Source organism: Scyliorhinus torazame, chromosome 5 (genome assembly GCF_047496885.1).
Source record: "Scyliorhinus torazame isolate Kashiwa2021f chromosome 5, sScyTor2.1, whole genome shotgun sequence".
NCBI lineage: Eukaryota > Metazoa > Chordata > Chondrichthyes > Carcharhiniformes > Scyliorhinidae > Scyliorhinus > Scyliorhinus torazame.
The window spans coordinates 104325907-104347805 of record NC_092711.1 but is presented as its reverse complement, the minus strand read 5'-3'; the positions used below and the strand labels follow the sequence as shown (position 1 = coordinate 104347805).

General features: G+C 48.1%; 2 protein-coding genes across 2 annotated transcripts in view; both read right to left on the bottom strand.

The window, feature by feature from the left end:
- Positions 1-7316, bottom strand: part of LOC140419320 (uncharacterized) — a 270976-nt gene extending 263660 nt beyond the window's left edge. The window contains exon 1 of the mRNA XM_072503161.1: positions 7155-7316. The gene's annotated coding sequence lies outside the window, so the exon portion shown is untranslated. The remainder of the gene's footprint in view (positions 1-7154) is intronic.
- LOC140417829 (uncharacterized) overlaps positions 1-14996 on the bottom strand; it is a 36745-nt gene extending 21749 nt beyond the window's left edge. Inside the window, exons 1-2 of the mRNA XM_072501280.1 lie at positions 14939-14996; positions 11613-13082 (exon numbers count right to left, since the gene is read on the bottom strand). Coding sequence (XP_072357381.1) covers positions 11613-12728 — 1116 coding nt within the window. The 5' untranslated portion in view covers positions 12729-13082; positions 14939-14996. The remainder of the gene's footprint in view (positions 1-11612; positions 13083-14938) is intronic.
- Between the last annotated feature and the right edge of the window lie 6903 nt (positions 14997-21899).

The following is a 21899-nucleotide window of genomic DNA, read 5'->3' as shown; positions in this document are numbered from 1 at the left end:
GCGCTTGGGATGGAAGGAGGAGGCGGAGAGCCTGCTGATGGGTAATGGAGGAGGAGGGTATGTTCCACAATGGGAGGAGTCGAAGGAGTGGCGGAAGTGGCCGGGGTCAGCTGACTTGCGGGAGTGCAATGGGGGGAGCAAAGCAGCCAGGAGGGGTCCTAGCTGGGGGCGGGGGGGTGTGGGGGGGTGGGAAGCCGGTTGCTGCTGGTATGGTCAAGGGAGAGCTGGAGCGAGTAGAGGGGCTTAGGATGGGGTCTGCCGCCGTGTGGAACGGGCTGGTTGTGGGGTGCGGGTGCGTGGCTGGCCGAGGAGGGGTTATGGCTAGTCGGCGGGGGAGGGGGGCGGGTAGTCCCCTGACCCGGCTGATAGCCTGGAATGTAAGGGGTCTGAACGGGCCGGTCAAGTGGGCCCGGGTGTTCGCGCACCTGAAGGGGCTGAAGGCGGATGTGATCATGCTCCAGGAAACACACCTGAAGGTGGCAGACCAGGTAAGATTGAGGAAGGGGTGGGTAGGTCAGGTGTTTCATTCGGGGCTGGATGCCAAAAATCGGGGCGTGGCGATCTTGGTAGGAAAGAGGGTGTCGTTCGAGGCGTCGAGCATTGTGACAGACAATGGCGGCAGGTATGTAATGGTAAGTGGTGAGCTGCAAGGGGAGAGGGTGGTGCTGGTCAACGTGTACGCCCCGAACTGGGACGATGCGGGTTTTATGCGGCGCATGTTGGGTCGGATCCCGGACTTGGAAGTGGGGGGCCTGATAATGGGGGGGGGGAATTTTTACTCGGTGTTAGATCCGGCACTGGATCGCTCCAGGTCTAGGACAGGTAGGAAGGCGGCGGCGGCTAAAGTGCTGAGAGGGTTTATGGACCAGATGGGAGGAGTGGACCTTTGGAGATTTGCAAGGCTGGAGGCTAGGGAATTTTCATTCTTCTCGCATGTTCATAAGGCTGATTCCCAGATCGACTTTTTTATTATGAGTAGGGCGCTGAGAGTAGAGGATACCGAGTACTCGGCGATAGCCATTTCGGATCACGCCGCGCATTGGGTAGACCTAGAGCTGGGGGAGGAGAGGGACCAGCGCCCGTTGTGGCGCTTGGAGGTGGGGCTGTTGGCGGACGAGGAGGTGAGTGAGCTGGTCCGAGGAAGCATAGACCGATACTTGGAGGCCAACGATAATGGGGAGGTCTGAATGGGGATGGTCTGGGAGGCACTGAAGGCGGTGGTTAGGGGAGAACTGATCTCAATTAGGGCCCACAAGGAGAGGAGAGAGCAGAGGGAGAGGGAGAGGCTGGTGGGGAGATGGTGAGGGTAGACAGGAGGGACACAGAGGTGCCTGAGGAGGGACTGTTGAGGGAGAGGCAGAGCCTCCAGGCCGAATTCGACCTGTTGACCACCAGGAAGGCAGAGGCGCAGTGGAGGAAGGCCCAGGGGGCGATTTATGAGGATGGGGAAAAGGCAAGTCGGTTGCTGGCACATCAGCTTCGGATGCGGGATGCAGCTAGGGAGATCGGGGGAGTTAAGGATAGGGGAGGGAGTGTGGTGTGGAGTGGGGTTGGCATCAATGGGGTCTTCAGGGACTTTTATGAGGAACTGTATCGGTATGAGCCCCCACTGGAGGAGGGAGGAATGGGCCGCTTTCCGGACCAATTGAGGTTTCCAAAGGTGGAGGAGGGACTGGTGGTGGGATTAGGGGCCCTGATTGGGCTGGAGGAGCTGGCCAAAGGGATAGGGAGCATGCAGGCGGGGAAGGCACCGGGGCCGGACGGTTTCTACAAGAAATATGTGGACCTGTTGGTCCCCGTTGCTAGTTAGGACCTTCAATGAGGCAAGGGAGTGGGGGGGGGGCCTTTGCCCCCGACAATGTCTGGGCACTGATCTCCTTGATCCCGAAGCGGTACAAGGATCCCCTGCAGTGTGGGTCTTATAGGCCGATTTTGTTGTTAAACGTAGATGCCAAGGTGCTGGCGAAGGTCTTAGCCATGAGGATTGAGGATTGTGTGCCGCAGATCATACATGAAGACCAGACGGGGTTCGTGAAGGGGAGGCAGTTGAACGCGAATGTGTGGAGGCTCCTGAACGTTATTATGATGCCGGCGAGGGAGGGGGAGGCGGAGATAGTGGTGGCGATGGACGCTGAGAAGGCCTTCGATAGGGTAGAGTGTGGGTACTTGTGGGAGGTACTGAAGAGGTTCAGGTTTGGGGAGGGGTTTGTCAGGTGGGTTAGGCTGTTGTACAAGGTCCCGATGGCGAGTGTGGCCACGAACAAGAGGAGGTCTGAGTACTTTCGGTTGCATCGAGGTACGAAGCAGGGGTGTCCCCTGTCCCCCCTGCTCTTCGCACTGGCGATTGAACCCCTGGCTATGGCACTGAGGAAGTCGAGGATCTAGAGGGGGTTGGTGCGGGGTGGGGAGGAGCATAGGGTGTCGCTCTATGGGGACGACTTGCTGCTGTATGTCGCGCCCCGGTGCGGGGAATGCCGGAGGTAATGAGGATCCTCAGGGAGTGAGGGGATTTCTCACGGTACAAGCTCAACATGGGGAAGAGTGAGTTGTTCGTGGTTCACCCAGGGGACCAGGAGAGGGGGATTGGCGAGCTCCCACTAAAAAGGACGGAGAGGAGCTTCAGGTATTTGGGGGTCCAGGTGGCCAGGAGCTGGGGGGCCCTGCATAGACTTAATTTCACGAGGCTAGTGGAGCAAATGGAGGAGGTGTTTATGAGGTGGGATGCACTGCCGATGTCCCTGGTGGGTAGGGTGCAGTCAGTTAAGATGACGGTGCTCCCAAGGTTTTCGTTCCTGTTCCAGTGCCTCCCCATTCTGGATTGGATTGGATTTGTTTATTGTCACGTGTACCGAGGTACAGCAAAAAGTATTTTTCTGCGAGCAGCTGAACAGATCATTAAGTACATGAGAAGGAAAGGGAACAAAAGAAAATACATAATAGGGCAACACAACATATACAATGTAACTACATAAGCACTGGCATCGGATGAAGCATACAGGGTGTAGTGTTAATGAAATCAGTCCAGAAGAGGGTCATTTAGGAGTCTGGTGACAGTGGGGAAGAAGATGTTTTTGAGTCTGTTCGTGCATGTTCTCAGACTTCTGTATCTCCTGCCCGATGGAAGAAGTTGGAAGAGTGAGTAAGCCGGGTGGGAGGGATCTTTGATTGTACTGCCCGCTTTCCCCAGGCAGCGGGAGGTGTAGATGGAGTCAATGGATGGGAGGCAGGTTCGTGTGATGGACTGGGCGGTGTTCACGACTCTCTGAAGTTTCTTGCGGTCCTGGGCCGAGCAGTTGCCATACCAGGCTGTGATGCAGCCTGATAGGATGCTTTCTATGCTGCATCTGTAAAAGTTGGTAAGGGTTAATGTGGACATGCCGAATTTCCTTAGTTTCCTGAGGAAGTATAGGTGCTGTTGTGCCTTCTTGGTGGTAGCGTCGACGTGGGTGGACCAGGACAGATTTTTGGAGATGTGCACCCCATGGAATTTTGAAACTGCTAACCATCTCCACCTCGGCCCCGTTGATGCTGACAGGGGTGTGTACAGTACTTTGTTTCCTGAAGTCAATTACCAGCTCTTTAGTTTTGCTGGCATTGAGGGAGAGATTGTTGTCGCTACACCACTCCACTAGGTTCTCTATCTCCCTCCTGTATTCGGACTCATTGTTATTTGAGGTCCGGCCCACTATGGTCGTATCGTCAGCAAACTTGTAGATGGAGTTGGAACCAAGTTTTGCCACGCAGTCGTGTGTGTACAGGGAGTCGAGTCGGGGGCTAAGTACGCAGCCTTGTGGGGTGCCGGTGTTGAGGACTATTGTGGAGGAGGTGTTGTTGTTCGTTCTTACTAATTGTGGTCTGTTGGTCAGAAAATCGAGGATCCAGTTGCAGAGTGGGGAGCCAAGTCCTAGGTTTTGGAGCTTTGATATGAGCTTCGCTGGGATTATGGTGTTGAAGGCGGAGCTGTAGTCAATAAATAGGAGTCTAATGTAGGAGTCCTTGTTTTCGTGATGCTCTAGGGATGAGTGTAGGGCCAGGGAAATGGTGTCTGATGTGGACCAGTTGCAGCGGTATGCGAATTGCAATGGATCAAGGCGTTCTGGGAGTATGGAGGTGATGCGCTTCATGATCAACCTCTCGAAGCACTTCATTTTCGACTGAAGTCAGGGCCACTGGTCGGTAGTTATTGAGGCACGTTGCCTGGTTCTTCTTTGGTACCGGTATGATGCTGGTCTTCTTGAAGCAGGTGGGGAACTCGGAGTGGAGTAGGGGACAGGTTAAAGATATCCGTGAATACCTCTGCCAGCTGGTCCGCGCAGGCTCTGAGTGCACGACCAGGTATCCCGTCTGGGCCCGTCGCCTTCCGAGGGTTCACTTTCAGGAAGGCCAGTCTGACTTCGGAAGCTGTGATGGTGGGTATGGGTGAATTATGGGCTGCTGGGGCACTCGCCAGCGGATTGTTGGTTACCTGCTCGAACCGAGCAGAGAATGCATTCTTATCCGGAAGGCCTTCTTAGGTGGGTGAACAGGAGCATAACGGGGTATGTGTGGGGTGCGAGGGACTCCGAGGGTGTTCCTGGAGTGGAGTAGGGATGGGGGGGCTGGCACTGCCCAACATCTGTGGGTACTACTGGGCCACCAATGTGGCGATGGTGCGCAAGTGGGTGATGGAGGCGGAGGGGGCTGCATGGAAGAGGCTGGAGACGGCATTTTGTGAAGGTACGAGTCTGGAGGTGCTGGCAACGGCGCCACTGCCGCTCCCTCCAATGAGGTATACCACAAGCCCAGGGGTGGCAGCTGCCCTCAAAATCTGGGGGCAGTGGAGGCAGCACAGAGGGGAAGTGGGGGCTTCGGTGTGGACCCCAATATGGGGGAACCACCGGTTTGTCCCAGGGAGAATAGATTTTCGGGGTGGCACAGGGCAGGGATAAGAAGATTGGGGGACCCGTTTGTGGATGGGAAGTTCGCAAGCCTGGGTGAGCTGGAGAAGTATGGGCTCCCCCCCGGGAACAACTTTAGGTTTTTACAGGTAAGGGCGTTTGCCAGGCGGCAAGAGGTGGAATTCCCGCGGCTGCTGCCACGCACAGTACAGGACAGGGCGTTCTCGGGGGGGGGGGGGGGGGGGGGGGGGGTGGGGGGGGGCGGTTGGAGAGGAGAAGATCTCGGCAACTTACCAGGTGATGCAGGAGGAGGAGGGGGCCTCGGTGGTGGAGTTGAAAGGTAAGTGGGAGGAGTTGGGGGGAGGAGATCGAGGAGGGGACGTGGGCAGATGCCCTTGGGAGGGTGAACTCTTCCTCTTTGTGCACGAGGCTCAGCCCCATACAGTTTATGTGCTGCACAGAGCACACATGACCGGGACAAGGATGAGCCGGTTCTTTGGGGGGGGGTGAGGACAGGTGTGTTAGGTGCTGAGGGAGCCCAGCAAACCACACCCATATGTTTTGGGCATGCCCAGCGCTGGAGGAATTTTGGAAGGGCGTAGCGAGGACGGCGTCGAAGGTTGGAGACCTGATAGAGGTATACAAAATTATGAGGGGCATAGACAGAGTGGATAGTCAGAGGCTTTTCCCCAGGGTAGAGGGGTCAATTACTAGGGGGGCATAGGTTTAAGGTGAGAGGGGCAAGGTTTAGAGTAGATGTACGAGGCAAGTATTTTACGCAGAGGGTAATGGGTGCCTGGAACTCGCTACCGGAGGAGGTGGTGGAAGCAGGGACGATAGTGACATTTAAGGGGCATCTTGACAAATATATGAATAGGATGGGAATAGAAGGATACGGACCCAGGAAGTGTAGAAGATTGTAGTTTAGTCGGGCAGCATGGTCGGGCACGGGCTTGGAGGGCCGAAGGGCCTGTTCATGTGCTGTACATTTCTTTGTTCTTTGTTGTTCTTTGTGGTAGGATCCAAGGTCAAACCGGGCTGGGGGCTCGCAATATTTGGGGTTGCAGTGGAGCCAGGAGTGCAGGAGGCGAAAGAGGCCGGTATTCTGGCCTTTGCGTCCCTGGTAGCCCGGCGAAGGATTCTTCTTCAGTGGAAGGATTGAAGGCCCCCAAGCGTGGAATCCTGGATCAACGATATGGCGGGGTTTATTAAATTGGAGAGGGTGAAATTTGCCTTAAGGGGATCCGTGCAAGGGTTTTTCAGGCAGTGGCAACCGTTCTTGGACTTCCTGGCAGAACGGTAGACAATGGTCAGCAGCAGCAACCCGTGGGGGGGGGGGGTTTCTATTTTATTTTTGTTTGTTTACACTGGGGGACCTGAGGGGGTGTATATATTTGCTATGTGTTAATTCGGGATGTTAATTTATTATTTATGTATAGGGGGGGAGGGGGCACAGGGGTTGTTTTATTTTGTTCTGTATTTAATTCTATTGGGTTCCTTTTCCATTTTGTTGTTGATATTTTCTGAAAACCTCAATAAAAATTATTTAAAGAAAATAATAATTACCGAAAACACCAATTCACTAATGATAATCAATGTTCACTACTGAATTATCTTGAATATAATTAGTTTTTTTTGCGATGAAATCAATACAGAGTTAATATAAAAAAGGTACAGAAGGTGAAATAGCTGCAGGAAGCCACATGTCAGAGGTATAAAAGGGCTTCCTTGACCTTATTACGAAGGCCAGTGAATACACTATGAAAATAAGAGTTTACGGGCAGCATGGTGGCGCAATGGTTAGAATTGCTGCCTCACGACACCGAGGTCCTAGGTTCGATCCTGAGCCTGGGTCACTGCCAGTGTAAGTTTGCACATTCTTCACGTGGTCTTGTGGGTTTCACCCCGCAACCCAAAGATGTCCATGGTAGGTGGATTGGCCATGCTAAATTGTTCCTTAATTGGGAAAAATGAATTTTTTTTTTTTAAGTGAAAATAACAATTTTGAAACTAAATGTGATTACACATGCATACTTAGTTTCCAACATTACAACAGTAAATATATTTGAACGTACTCCATTGGCTTTAAAACACTTTAGGAGGTCCAGTGGTAGTGAGAGGTTTTATAGAAATGTACTTTTGTTCTAATTGTCTGCAAACGAGGATATATTACACTTGGTGTCCTCACCAATTTATTGATAAAGGTAGAGTCTTAATTTTGTGTAGTAGCCACGTCATTGACACCATTTTGAATACTTTGTGAAACTCCAGATACACCATATGCACAATTATTTGTTGTAAAACACAGCGGGTTGTTGTGATTTGGAATGCACTGTCTATAAATGGTGCTGGAATCTCATTGGACTGCAACTTCCAAAAGGGAATTTGTTACATTCTGAAAAATAAAACATAAGTCCAACTCTGGGGTTAAATGGGTCGCTGTACAAAGACCTGGAATGGGAAAAATGGCCAAATAGACTCCTCTGTGCTCTAGCAGCCTTGTGTACATGTAAAGGGGGTGGTAACAACCTGGAACCTACTGCCTATGAGGGGAGGAGATGCAGAGATGACGGAAGGATTTCAATACAAAATTGGACGGGCACTGAGAGAAATAAACCTGCAGAGATTTCGGGATAGAACGGGGAAATGAACAGACTGGCTTCCCCCACAGGGAGCCGACATGGTCTCAAAGGGCTGAATTGCCCCAATCGCCACCCTTCAGATGCTGTGATCTCAGGAGAGAAATTCAGCTGCTCCAGTCACTCCAACTAACTGGAATCCCTCATCTCTGGTGCCATTCTTGTAAATGTCCTCTACACCCTAACTAAGAACTTCACATCTTTCCTAAAGTGTGGAGCCCATATATAGGGTTCCATTCCAGAGGGATAGAATTGAAAAGCATGGAGGAAATATTCAATTTGATGAGAACCAGGGTTCGACTACACTGGGAGCACTGCCAACATTGGTGATCTCCATTTAGAAAAAGGAAATAGAGGCACTGGATAAGGTGCAACAAAGATTCATAATATACAGAACTGAGAGCATTTAACACTCAGGAAAGGCTGGGGCTGCTTTTTTCTGGAAAAGAGCAGACTGATGGGTGACCTGATGGAAGTCTTTCAGATTATGAAGGGATTCAATAATCCAATAGGAATTTCAATAGACACCGCCTTACCCAGCGAGTGTGGTGATGCGAGTGGTTGAGGTGAACAGCATGAATACATTGAATGGAAAGCGAGATACATACATGAGGGAGAAAGGAATAGAAGGAGATGCTGATGTGGGGAGATGTAGAGGGGTGGGTGGAGAATCATGTGGAGCACAAATACTGACACGGACCATGGCTACCCTCAGCCGGTATGGGAATTTAACCTGTGCTGTTGGTATCACGCAGCACAAACCAGCCATCCAGCCAACTGAGCTAACCGATCCCCACGTAAATCTGCAATAATTCTTTAAATATTAGTGCTTGCCTGTCACCCACCATACTATTTAATGTAGTTTCCCAGTGCACCTCAGACAACTTGCCCCTCATACCCTGATAATTTTCTTCTGTGAGAAGCACCAAGATTAATTAAACAAAACAACCATGTAACCACCTTCATGACAATGTGGCATGATTTTTGGGGTTTCCAAACAGAAAAGAGAATGAAACATCTTAACCTCCAACAGAATGAACAAAATGCAGACCTGGATGTAATTGAGAACAGAATTCAATCCCTGTATTCGGTTGTAAACTTGTTGGTGTCTCAGTAAGTGCGATGAATTACAAAATCCCTTTGCACATTGAGAGCAGGTGAACAGCCTCTCCCCAGTATGAACTCCCTGGTGTGACTGCAGACGGCATAATCGAGTGAATTGCAAATACACGTAAACGGGAGTGAGATAATCGGGGTTATGGAGACATGGCTGCAGGATGACCAGGGATGGGAATCGAATATATTCAGTATTTAGGAAGGACAGACAAAAAGGAAAAGGCAGTGGAGTGGCACTGCTGGTTAATAATAATAATCTTTATTCTTGTCACAAGTAGGCTTACATTAACACTGCAATGAAGTTACTGTGAAAATCCCCTAGTCGCCACACTCCGGCACCTGTTCAGATATATTGAGCAAGAATTCTGAATGCCCAATTCACCTAAGAACACATCTTTCGGGACTTGTTGGGAGAAAATCGGAGCACCCGAAGGAAAACCAGCAAACACGGTGAGAACGTGCAAACTCTGCACAGACAGGGACCCAAGCCAGGAATCGAGCCTGGGACCCTGGCAATGTGAAGCAACAGTTCTAACCACTGTGCTACCCATGTCGCCCATGGTTAAAGAGGAAAATAATACAATAGTGAGGAAGGGTATATGTTCCGACAATGTGGAATCTGTATGGGTAGAGCTGAGAAACAGCAAAGGGCAAAAAAATAAGTGGGCATCGTATACAGACTCCAAACTGCAGTGGTGATGTTGGGAATGGCATAAATCAGGACATTAGGCTGATTGGAAAAGTTTCTATAGGAATGTGAAGAGAAAGTTGGTGAAGACAAATGTAGGTTTCTTAGTCAGAAATAGGAGAGTGGATAACAGGGGACAAAAAAATGATTGAACAAATAAATACATACTTTGATTCTGTATTCACAAATGAGGGCACAAATCAGGCACCAGAAATGTTGGGGAACGAAGGATTTAGTGAGAGGGAGGAACTGAAGGAGATCAATATTAGAGAAATAGTGTTGGGGAAATTGATGGGATTGAAGGCTGATAAATCCCCAGGGCCTGATAATCTGCAACCCAAAGTACTTAAGGAAGTGGCTCTAGAAATAGTGGATGTATTGGTGGTCATCTTCCAGGATTCTATAGACTCTGGAACAGTTCCTGCAGATTGGAGGGTGGTTTATGTAACTCCACTATTTAAAAAGCGAGATAGAGAAAACAGGGAATTATAGACCAGTAAGCCTGACATTGGTAGTGGGGAAAATTCTAGAATCCATTATCAAAGATTTTATCGAAAAGCACTTCGAAACCAATGGCAGATCGGACAGAGTCAGCATGGATTGATGAAGGGGAAATCATGCTTGACAAATCTACTGGAATTCTTCAAGGGTGTAACTGGTAGAGTTGACGAGGGGGAGCCAGTGGATGTGGTATATTTGGGCTTTCAGATGACTTTCAACAAAGTCCCGCATAAGAGACTAGTGTGTAAAATTAAAGCGTATGGGATCAGGTGTAGTCTCTTGAGATGGATAAAAAAACTGGTTGTCAGACAGGAAACAAAGAGTAGGAATTAATGGGTCTTTTTCAAATTGGCAGGCAGTGACTTATCTAGTGGGGTACTGCAGGGATCGGTGGTAGGGCCCCAGATATTCACAAGATATATTCATGATTATTCTTTTCAAATTTAAAGTACCCAATTCTTTTTTTCCAATTAAGGGGCAATTTATCGTGGCCAATTCACCTACCCTGTACATCTTTGGGTTATGGGGGTGAGACCCATGCAGACACGAGGAGAATTTGTCTCCACACAGACAGTGATCCGCGGCCAGGATTGAACCTTGGTCCTCAGCTCCGTCAGGCAGCAGTGCTCAACCACTGTGCCACCCTATATATTACCGATTAAGATGAGGGAACAAAATGCAATATCTCCAAATTTGCAGATAATACCAAGTTGCGTGGGAGGGTGAGCTGTGAGGAGGATGCAGAGATCCTTCAAGTGTGATTTGCACAAGTTGAGTGAGTGGGCCAATGTGAATGACAGATACAGTATAATCTGGAGAAATGTGAGGTTATCCACTTTGGTACCAAAAATGAGACAGCAGACTATTAGCGGAATTGTCATAAATTAGGAGAAGGGGAATGTGCAACGAGACCTGGAAATCCTCGCACACCAGTCACTAAAGGTCAGCATGCAGCTACAGCAGGCGGTAAAGTTGGCAAATGGCAATGCGAGCCTTCATTGTGAGCAGTTTTTGAGTACAGGAGCAGGGATATCTTAGCGAGATCATACCTGGAATAGTGATCTCCTTATCGGAGGACGGATGTTCTTGCTCTAGAGGGAGTGCAGCGAAGGTTTACCAGACTGATTCCTGGGATGGTGGGACTGACATATGATAGATTTAATCAGTTAGGATTGTATTCGCTGGAGTTCAGAAAGAATGGGGGAGCTCATAGAAACCTATCAATATTTCTAACAGGACTTGACAGGGTAGATGCAGGAAAGAAGTTTCCCGAAGGCGGGAGTGTACAGAACCAGAGGTCGCAGTCTCAGGATATGGGGTAGACCATTTAGGACAGAGATGAATAATTTCTTCATCAGAGAGTGGTGAGTCAGTGGAATTTGTTACCACAGGAAATAGTTGAGGCCAATACATTGTATGTTTTTCAAGAAGCAGTTAGATACAGCACTTCGGGGATCAAAGGATATGAAGGGAAAAGTGGGATTAGGTTATGGAGTTGGATGATTAAGCCATGATCATAAACGAATGGCAGAGCAGGTGCGAAGGGCCAAAATGATCTCTTCCCTGCTCATTATTTTCCATGTTTCTATGTAATCCCTTCCCACACTAAGAGCAGGTGAATGGTCTCTCCCCAGTGTGAACTCGCTGGTGTCTCTGCAGTCCAGATAACCAAGTGAATTCCTTTCCACACTGAGAGCAGGTGAATGGCTTCTCCCCAGTGTGAACTCGCTGGTGTGACTGCAGCCCGGATAACCAAGTGAATTCCTTCCCACACTGAGAGCAGGTGAATACCTTCTCCCCAGTGTGAACTCGCTGGTGTGTCTGCAGACTGGATAACTGTGTGAATCCCTTCCCACACAATCCCTTCCCACACTGAGAGCAGGTGAATGGCCTCTCCCCAGTGTGAACTCGCTGATGTTGCAGCAGGGTGAATGAATCAATGAATCCTTTCCCACAATGAGAGCAGGTGAATGGCCTCTCTCCAGTGTGAACTCGCTGATGTTTCTGTAGTGTGGATGAATAAATAAATCCCTTCCCACATTGATAGCAGGTGAACGGCCTCACCCCAGTGTGAATTCGCTGATGTGTCTGCAGATTTACCAACTGTGTGAATCCCTTCCCACACTGAGAGCAGATGATTGACCTCTCCCCAGTGTGAACTCGCTGATGTTTTCGCAGGATGGATGAATCAATGAATCCCTTCCCACACTGAGGGCAGGTGAATGGCCTCTCCCCAGTGTGAACTCGCTGGTGTCTCCACAGGGTGAATGAAGCACGGAATCGCTGCCCACACTGAGAGCAAGTGAATGGCTTCTCCCCAGTGTGAACTCGCTGGTGTGTCTGCAGACTGGATAACTGAGTGAATCCCTTCCCACACTGAGAGCAGATGAACGGCCTCTCCCCAGTGTGAATTCGCTGATGTCTCTGTCGGGTGGATGAATCAATGAATCCCTTCCCACACTGAGAGCAGGTGAATGGCTTCTCCCCAGTGTGAATTTGTTGATGTCTCTGCAGGGTGGTTGATTCAATGAATCCCTTCCCACACTGAGAGCAGGTGAATGGCCTCTCCCCAGTGTGAACTCGCTGATGTCTCTGCAGCGTGAATGAAGCACGGAATCTCTGCCCACACTGGGAGCAGGTGAATGGCTTCTCCCCAGTGTGAACTCGCTGGTGTGTCTGCAGGTGAGATAACAGAGTGAATCCCTTCCCACACTGAGAGCAGGTGAATGGCTTCTCCCCAGTGTGAACCCGCTGGTGTGTCTGCAGGTTGGATAACCGAGTGAATCCCTTCCCACACTGAGAGCAGGTGAACGGCCTCTCCCCAGTGTGACTGCGTCGATGAGTTTCCAGCTCTGATGGGGCTCTGTATCCCTTCCCACAGTCCCCACATTTCCACGGTTTCTCCATGTTTTGGTCGCCTCGTGTCTCTCCAGAGTCGACAATCAGTGGAAGCCTTGTCTACACACACAACACGTGTGTGGTTTCTCCTCACTGTGAATGGCGTGATGTTTTTTCAGGCTGTGTAACTGGCTGAAGCTCTTTCCAGTCAGTTCACTGGAACACTCGCACTTGGGTGTATGTTTTGTGGGTCTCGGTGCTGTTCGATTCACACTCACGTTTAAAATCCTTTGAAGCCAACAGATCGGACAAACATTTCTCCTTCTCGCCGATGATATTCAGATCAGAAGGAATCGAGTGAGTTTGTCACATCGAGATGTGATGTTTGAGATTTCTGTCTATAATTCCTCCTCTTCCAATATCCTTTAAAAACAATTTACAAAAGTCATCAGTTAGTACAGGATAGAAATTCAGAACAGACAATTCTAGTTCCTGTGGAACATTATTTCCTCTTTTGTTCTCCAAAAACTGTAAATCTCCATCCCACACAATCTCCCTCCATTCTCACTCTGCTGTATCTAATATTCACCCTCCCAATTCTCCTGAAGGTGCTGATTCATGTTGATTGACAGATCCAAGCTCAGCTCACTGCTTCCTGACCAGGACACAGGGATTATAATAGGAGCAAGAGTAGGCTATTCTGCCCATCAAGTCTGCTCAATCATTCAATGCAATCATTGGCCACATCAGCACCATTTCCCCACACGATCCCCATATCCTCGATATCTTCAATCTCTAGAAACTTATCAATATTTGTCTTGAACATACTTGACGACTTAAGCTGCACATTCATAAAACATAGAACTTCTGGGAAGAGAATGCCAAAGCTTCACCATATCCTCAAGTGAAGAAATTCCTCCTCATCTCAGCTTTCACTCTATTTTCCTACCTGTTCCCATAACCCTGAACTCCAGTGTCAATAATTTCATTTCATTTTCATAAAATATCTGTCAAACTGTCTGACCCCCAGATACAACTGGTCCCCATGGAAGCAAAATCCAAAGACTAACAACTCTCTGAGGGAAGAGATGACTGGAAATCTATAACATAGCTACAGTTTTATATTGCAAGACAAGAAATAATAATGCTATTTACTTTATTACAAACTGTAAATAATATATCTAAGTTGCAACTGTCCTGGCTTGAGAAAAGTCACACCTCTTCAAGCTGTGATTAACCCTCTCTCCAGTCGCACCGCCTGGACGTGTAAAGACTTAATTACCTGCAAAGAGTTGCATTCAAAATATCATCTTTCATCATTGGCTGTGTTTGTGTAACATTCCTCTTCATTCACCTGATTAAAAAGCTACACTCTGAAAACTCGTGATTCCAAATAAACCTGTTAAACTTCTTAAAATTCGGGAAAGATAAATATTTCTCCAGGCTTGTATTTGCTGTGTGTAAATCCTCCCCTACTAACCCCCTGTAAAAGGAGTTTCCAAAATTAATCACTATCAGTCCAGGATAGAAATTCACCACATTCTCTCCTCCTGCTCCCTGGTCCAGGATGACTGCTCATGCCCGCCCCCGCCCCCACCCCCCCCCCCCCCCCCCCCCCCCCCCCCCCACCCCCCCCCCCCCCACCCCCCACCCCCCCCCCACCCCCCCCCCCCACCCCCCACCCCCCCCCCCCACCCCCCCCCCCCACCCCCCCCCCCCCCCCCCCCCACCCCCCCCCCCCCCCCGCCCCTCCGAACCCCTGAACACTGTCCCTCTTGCCATCAGCATTCCCCTGATTTGAGAATGATGTTGACTCAGGGTTGTGAGTTTCTGCCCTGGGTCTTCATGTGGCTGAACAGAGCCTCAGAGCTTTCGACACATAGGACAGGACGTCCAATGAGACAGTGAAATCTGGAGAGCAGGATTAGCTTCGTTTTCTTTCCATCTCTGCCACCGCTTTGCATCATCAACAAGACATTGGGACTCAAAGACTAATGCAGTTTGATGGACAAGTTGTCTCCATTCTGAACAATGGGGAACAAGCTCCTCCCACTCATTGAAACATCGCCCTGGCAAAGATGACAAACGCGCATGCGCCCTGATGCACATCCAATAAAGATGGCGGCCGTTAACCCGAGCTGAACATGAGGATCTGCAGCTCCGCTGGGTACAAACTGGGTCCCGTAAACTATTCCGAGGTTTCCGATTGTAACAGCTTTACACATTTCCGCCCACTCGCGCGATCTCTCGCTTCCTCCATATTGTTAAACGCCTATTACCGATTTCGAAAATGAAAAATACGCCCTTCTGCACCGCCATTACCCACACTGCGCATGCTTCAATCACAGCCTGGCCCGCCCCTCACTCACTCCGATTGGTTGGAGGACCAGCCGCTCCCAGTCGGTCTTTCAGCCCCACCCTCCTCCTCCTCCTATTGGTCCGGAGCTACCGTCAATCACCCGGGCATTGTGACGGTTGCTGACGGTGAGACTCAGGCTGACGGGCTGATCGATCAATAATAACATTGTTTCACATTCTGCTCTGGGGTCGCATTCGGGATTTGTAAACCCCGCCTACGACCTCTCACCTGACACCTCACAATGCCCGGGCAATGATTGACGGCAGCTCCGGAACAATAGGAGAAGAGGATTGGTTGGATGACCGAACTGGACTGGCTGGTCCTCCAACCAATCAGTGAATGAAGGGCGGGGCTCTGGGGGTGCCGGATCTTCACAGAAGAAGCAACCTCACAGGCGCGAACTTAAACAAAGAAGGTTCGTCTCCCCAATTTCTAACCTGGATGCATAGAGATGATCTTTGTAAACAGAGATTCCAACTATCGGGCAATTAATTAAACAGATTGGGCCTTATTTGCTTTAGAAATCAAGTGACTCAGTCGTGACCTGATGCAAAGTTTTAAAACGATCTGTGGGTTGGACAGGGGAGAGATGGGGCGGATGCTGCCAATTATAAAGGAGTCGAAAACTAGGAGCCAGGAATAAACATGGGCGGCATAGTAGCACAGTGGTTAGCACTGAGAAACTGTGCGGGATTAGCTGGTTTCGCGCTTGACACGGAGGAGGCTGACAAGCACTGTTGCTTCACAGTGGCAGGGTTCCAGGTTCAATTCCCGCTTGGGTCACTGTCTATGCGGAGTCTGCATGTTCTCCCCGTGTCGGTGTGGGTTTCCTCCGAATACTCGGGTTTCCTCCCACAGGTCCTGAAAGATGTGCTTGTTCGGTGAATTGGACATTCTGAATTCTCCCTCTGAACCCAAACAGTCACTGGAATGTGGCAACTGGGGGCTTGTCACAGTAACTTGATTGCAACGTTAATGTAAGCCTACTTGTGACAATAATAAATATTATTATTAAGACCATAAGACATAGGAGCGGAAGTAAGGCCATTCGGCCCATCGAGTCCACTCCACCATTCAATCATGGCTGATTTCAACTCCATTTACCCGCTCTCTCTCCATTATTATAAACTAGGTCATAAATACAAGAGAGTTACTAATAAATCCAAGAGGGAGATATGGATACATTTCTTCATTCACTGGATTAGAATGTGCAACTTGTTACCAGGGAAGGAGTTGAAGAAAGTGCTGGGTTGTTTCCAAAAGGAAATGGGATAAGCACATGAGAAAAGGGAATGGAAAGATCAGCTGACAGGCTGAGATGAGGTGGACGGGATGGAAGGAGATGTGTGTCGAGGATAATCAGCAGCAGAACAGTTGGAGCAACTGGCCTGTTTGTGCATTGTAGAATCTAAGTAAACTTCTTTTACAGAATATAAGGATTGCAGATGGGAAATTCAAACCAAACATCATGTCAAGTCCTAATAGAGTCTATTGATTCATCAGGAGTTGAAAATCATCAGTCTTTCAATGTGGAAGGAGAAATGTTTGTCCTGTCTGAGAGAAAAGATTGCAAATATCAGTGCAACTGGAAAAGCTCTGAGGCACATACACACTGACTGTGCAAAGAGCTTTAACCAGTCACAGAGTCTGAAACAAAATTGCACCATTTACATCCGGAAGAGACCGTACTCAGGCTGTGTAGATGAGGCTTCAACTCATCGTCCAACCTGAACAGACATAAGGACCGGTACCGGCACCACTGAGAAACCGCGGAAATGTGGGGATTGTGGGAAGGGTTTCAATTATGCATCTGAAACCCCCAGGAAATGCCTTTAGATATATGCAGGTGAGGGCTTTTGTGAGGCGACAGGTGAGGGAATTCCCGTTGCTCCCGGCACAAGAAGTTCAAGATAGGGTGATCTCGGGTGTATGGGTCGGGGAGGGCAAGGTGTCGGAAATACACCAGGAGTTGAAAGAAGAGGGGGAAGTGCTGGTAGAAGAGTTGAAGGGTAAATGGGAGGAGGAGCTGGGGGAGGAGATCGAGGAAGGTCTGTGGGCTGATGCCCTAGGTAGGGTTAATTCTTCCTCCTCGTGTGCCAGGCTCAGCCTAATACAATTTAAGGTGGTCCACAGAGCGCACTTGACGGGGGCGAGGTTGAGTAGGTTCTTTGGGGTAGAGGACAGATGTGGGAGGTGCTCAGGGAGCCCGGCGAACCATGTCCATATGTTTTGGTCATGCCCGGCACTGGAGGGGCTCTGGAGAGGAGTGGCGGGAGCAATATCTCAGGTGGTGATAGTCCGGGTCAAGCCAAGCTGGGGGCTAGCAATATTTGGAGTAGTGGACGAACCATGAGTGCAGGAGGCGAAAGAGGCCGGCATTCTGGCCTTTGCGTCCCTAGTAGCCCGGCGAAGGATCTTCCTAATGTGGAAGTCGTCTGAGGATCCTGGGATTATATTCATTGGAGTTTAGGACGTTGAGGGGAGATCTAGTAGAAACTTACAAGATAATGAATGGCTTAGATAGGGTGGATGTAGGGAAGTTATTTCCATTAGCAGGGGAGACTAGGACCCAGGGGCACAGCCTTAGAATAAAAGGGAGTCACTTTAGAACAGAGATGAGGAGAAATTTCTTCAGCCAGAGAGTGGTGGGTATGTGGAATTCATTGCCACAGAGGGCGGTGGAGGCCGGGACGTTGAGTGTCTTTAAGACAGAAGTTGATAAATTCTTGATTTCTCGTGGAATTAAGGGCTATGGAGAGAGAGCGGGTAAATGGAGTTGAAATCAGCCATGATTGAATGGTGGAGTGGACTCGATGGGCCGAATGGCCTTACTTCCACTCCTATGTCTTATGGAAGGAGGCGAAGCCCCCCAGCCTGGAGGCCTGGATAAATGATATGGCTGGGTTCATAAAGTTGGAGAGGATTAAGTTCGCCTTGAGAGGGTCTGCGCAGGGGTTCGACTGGCGGTGGCAACCGTTCCTAGACTATCTTGCAGAGCATTAGAGGAAGGTCGGTCAGCAGCAGCAGCAACCTTGGGGGGGGGGGGGGGGTGGAGGGGACGTCCCGGGAGGGGGGGGGGGAAGGGTGCCTGGGAGGGTGGATGAGCAAGAGATAACATGAAGGGTTGGGGAAACTGGCACGTACGGGTGAGGGCCAGTGTACAAAGCTGTGTAAATATATCATTTTGCCATGTATATATCTTGCTCTGCGCGATTTGTCGGGTTTTTATGTTACGAGGGGGGGGGGGGTTATTGTTTGTAAGGGAGAAAAATTGTGTTAAAAAACTTTAATAAATATATATATTTTTTTAAATTATCCATCTGAAGTGGAAACTCATCGACACAGTTACACTGGGGAGAGGCCATTCACCTGCTCTGTTTGTTAGAAGGGATTCACTCAGTCATCCAGCCTTTACACTCACCAGCACGTTCACATTGGTGAGAGGCCATTCACCTGTCTGGATTGTGGGAAGGGATTTAATGCTTTATCAAACCTCCGGACCCACCATCAGGTCCACTCTGATCAGAGACCATTTAAATGTGCTTACTGTGACAAGAGCTTTAAAAGCAGAAAAGATTTACTGTTGCACCAAAGCACTCGCACTGGGGAGAGGCCATTCACCTGCTCTGTGTGTGGGAAGGGATTCATTCAGTCATCACACCTCCTGACACACCAACGTGTTCATACTGATCAGAGACCTTTTAAGTGTTCTGATTATGAGAAGAGCTTTAAAAGTAAAAAGGATTTACTGATACATCATCGCACTCACACTGGGGAGAGGCCATTCACCTGCTCCGTGTGTGGGAAGAGATTCACTTGTTCCTCCCACCTTCTGGTTCACCAATTTGTTCACACTGATTAGAGATCTTTTAATTATTCTGATTGTGAGAAAACTTTTAAGCAAACGGGAACTTCTGAAACACCAACATATTCATACTGGGGAGAGGCCATTCACCTGCTCGATCTGTGGGAAGCGATTCACTCGGTTAGCTCACCTTCTGAGACACTATCGAGTTCACACTGGGGAGAGGCCATTCATCTTGTGTGTGTGGGGATAGGACTTCATTGATTCATCCAATCTTCTGATACACCAACTTGTTCACACCGATCAGAGACCATTTATATGTTCGCACTGTGAGAAGGAATTTAAAAGTAAACAGAATCTGCTGAAACACCAGCGAGTTAACACTGGGGAGAGGCCATTCAACGGCCCCATGTGTGGGAAGGCATTTGCTCTGTCAAACAATCTGCTCAGACACCAGCAAGTTCACAGGCAGCATCCGGATTTGGATTCTGCTGTTATTGCTGCTGTTAATCACATTCAGAACTGAAATTTATTTGGACGCCTATTTCATGTGGGGTTCCATAGTTCTGTAGTATAAATCAATGATTTTGAGATAAATATAGGAGCTATGATTCAGAAATTGGCAGAAGGTACAGAAGTTATTCATGTGTTTGACAATGATTGGGTTTCCTCCGGGTGTTCCGGTTTCCTCTTACAAGTCCTGAAAGACGTGCTTGTTAAAGGTGACATTCTGGATTCTCCCCCAGTTACTCGAACAGGTGCCGTAGTGTGGCAGCGTTAATGTCAGCCTACTTGTGACACAAAAAGATTATTGTGATGCAGAATAAATCCATGGACAGCAGAAAGATATCAATAGACTGGGTCAGATGGACAGGAAAATGGCAAATGAATTCAATTTGGAACAGTGTGACATCAAGAATTTGGAGGGTAAACAAGAGAAGGGAATGAAGAATAAATGGGATGATACTGAGAATTATTCAGGAACAGTGACCTTGGATTCAAAAACCACAGATTCCCGAAGATCGCTGGACAGGTAGATCAGGTGGTCAAGAAGGCATTTGGGACACTTTTCTTTCTTGTCTGAGGCCCAGAATGAAAGAACAGGGAGATTATGTTTGGACTTTGTAAAACATAAGAGCACAGCGAGAGTGCTGAGTACAGTTCTGGTCACTACATTAATCAACTATAAAGTAAGGATATATTAATCAACTAATGTAAATCTTTTTAAAAATTCATAATTTATCATATAGTTACATTCAATGTTCAGTTAATCAAATCTAGGGGATAAAGATAACACTAACTAACAAAGGATTGCAACAGTGAGGAAATCTCAATTTCTCAGTTAATTAAAATCTGAGGTGTTTAGATAATAAAATTAAGAAAATCATTTCAATTAACTCAATAAAGCAAGGTGACTTCAATACAATGGAAGAAGCTGATTGGTGAGTAGCTGATAAACCGTTATTTATTTTAATATGAAATTGATTCTGGTTCAGTCAGTTAATAATCAGATAAATAAAGACACGGCAGGGCATCCTAGTCCCGTGGAGTGCAATCCAGTTCCCTGTGGGAAAAGCAGCAACTTTCTCATAGGCTGGACGGTCACAAGTGCAGGAAATGTCATCAGCTGGAGCAACAGGAAGCAAACGGGGAATGTTTGAGAGGTATGTTTGTGCCTGGAAGCTGTTTCCAGTGGGATTTAATATTTCTCAGGATAAGATTCCATGCTTTGTGTGGTATATATCAATGATTTCGACTTTGACATAGGGGGCATGTTTAAGACATTGGCAGTTTTGCGGTTGACAGTGAGGAAGAAAGCTGTAACCTGCAGGAAAATATCAGTCGACTGATCAGGTGGGAAACAAGTAACAAATGGAGATTATTTGCAACATTGTGAAGTAATAAATACATTTGGGGCGGGCAAACAAGGAAAAGAGAAATAATATTACTGGTATGAGAGTGAGAAGTGTAGAGGCACAGAGGGAGATCGGAGTGCATGTCCACAGATCCCTGAAAGTAACAGGAGAGGTAGATGAGGTGGTTGAAAAGGCACACAGGATACTTTCCATTGTAAAAGGAGAACTAATGCATTTGGTTTAATTATAATGATTTATTAGGGCAGATAATAATTATAGTCTATTAAAGGATCTTAAAATAGTATTTTGACCTGTGTTTTCCAAAGTTAAAGGAAAATTCCACACTAAGGGTAAAGACATCACCCAGAAACAGGCTGATGTAGCAAAGACACAGTCACCTGCAAGGCTCATATCAGTAACTTGTTCTTCAGTAACTTGTTTTACAGACTGCAACTTGGTTTCTAAGACACCAGCAGGGCCCACATCAGTAACTTGTTTTTCAGTATTTGTTTCCATGTCCTAAAGTGGCAGACACGGCTGACGATGCAAGGTGGAGCCAGTTAGCATCAAGAGGAGCCATAGAGGGATGAGTGTGAAAAATGATTACTCTGCTTTCTGAACATCCACAACTTGCATAAGTCTGAATCAGACAATGTTCAAATGTAAGTAATCCCTTGCCTACAATGTATAAATATTGCTTGATTTCTCAACTGGGGAGAGTCAGCTCCAGAGATCGTTCTCTGAAGTGGTGCTGTCCCAATGCATTGACTAATAAACAATCATTCTGTATCTGGATCGCCATGGATTATTTCATATAATTATCTTCTCCACAACACCAATATTAAGTGAGACATAGCGTACAAGAGTAATGTCCAGAATTTTCTGTTGATGAAAGATTGCAGATCTGAAACTCCTCTCTCTCCACTGATGCTGCCAGAGCTGTTGAGTATTTCCAACATTTTCTGTTTTCATTAAAAGATCAGGCAGGTGATATTAGAGCTGTATAAATTAGACCACAGCGAGATTAGTGTACCATTCTGTTTATCGCATTACAAGGAGGATGTGTTCATGCCAGACAGAGAGGTACAGAGGAGATTTACGAGGATGTTGATCGGATTGGAGAGTTATCACAAAGGGGAAAGAATGGAGAGGCTGTTCTTTGGAGGCTGAGGGATGTTTTAACTGTGGGAGCTAAAATTGAGGGGCCAAGGTAAATTGGA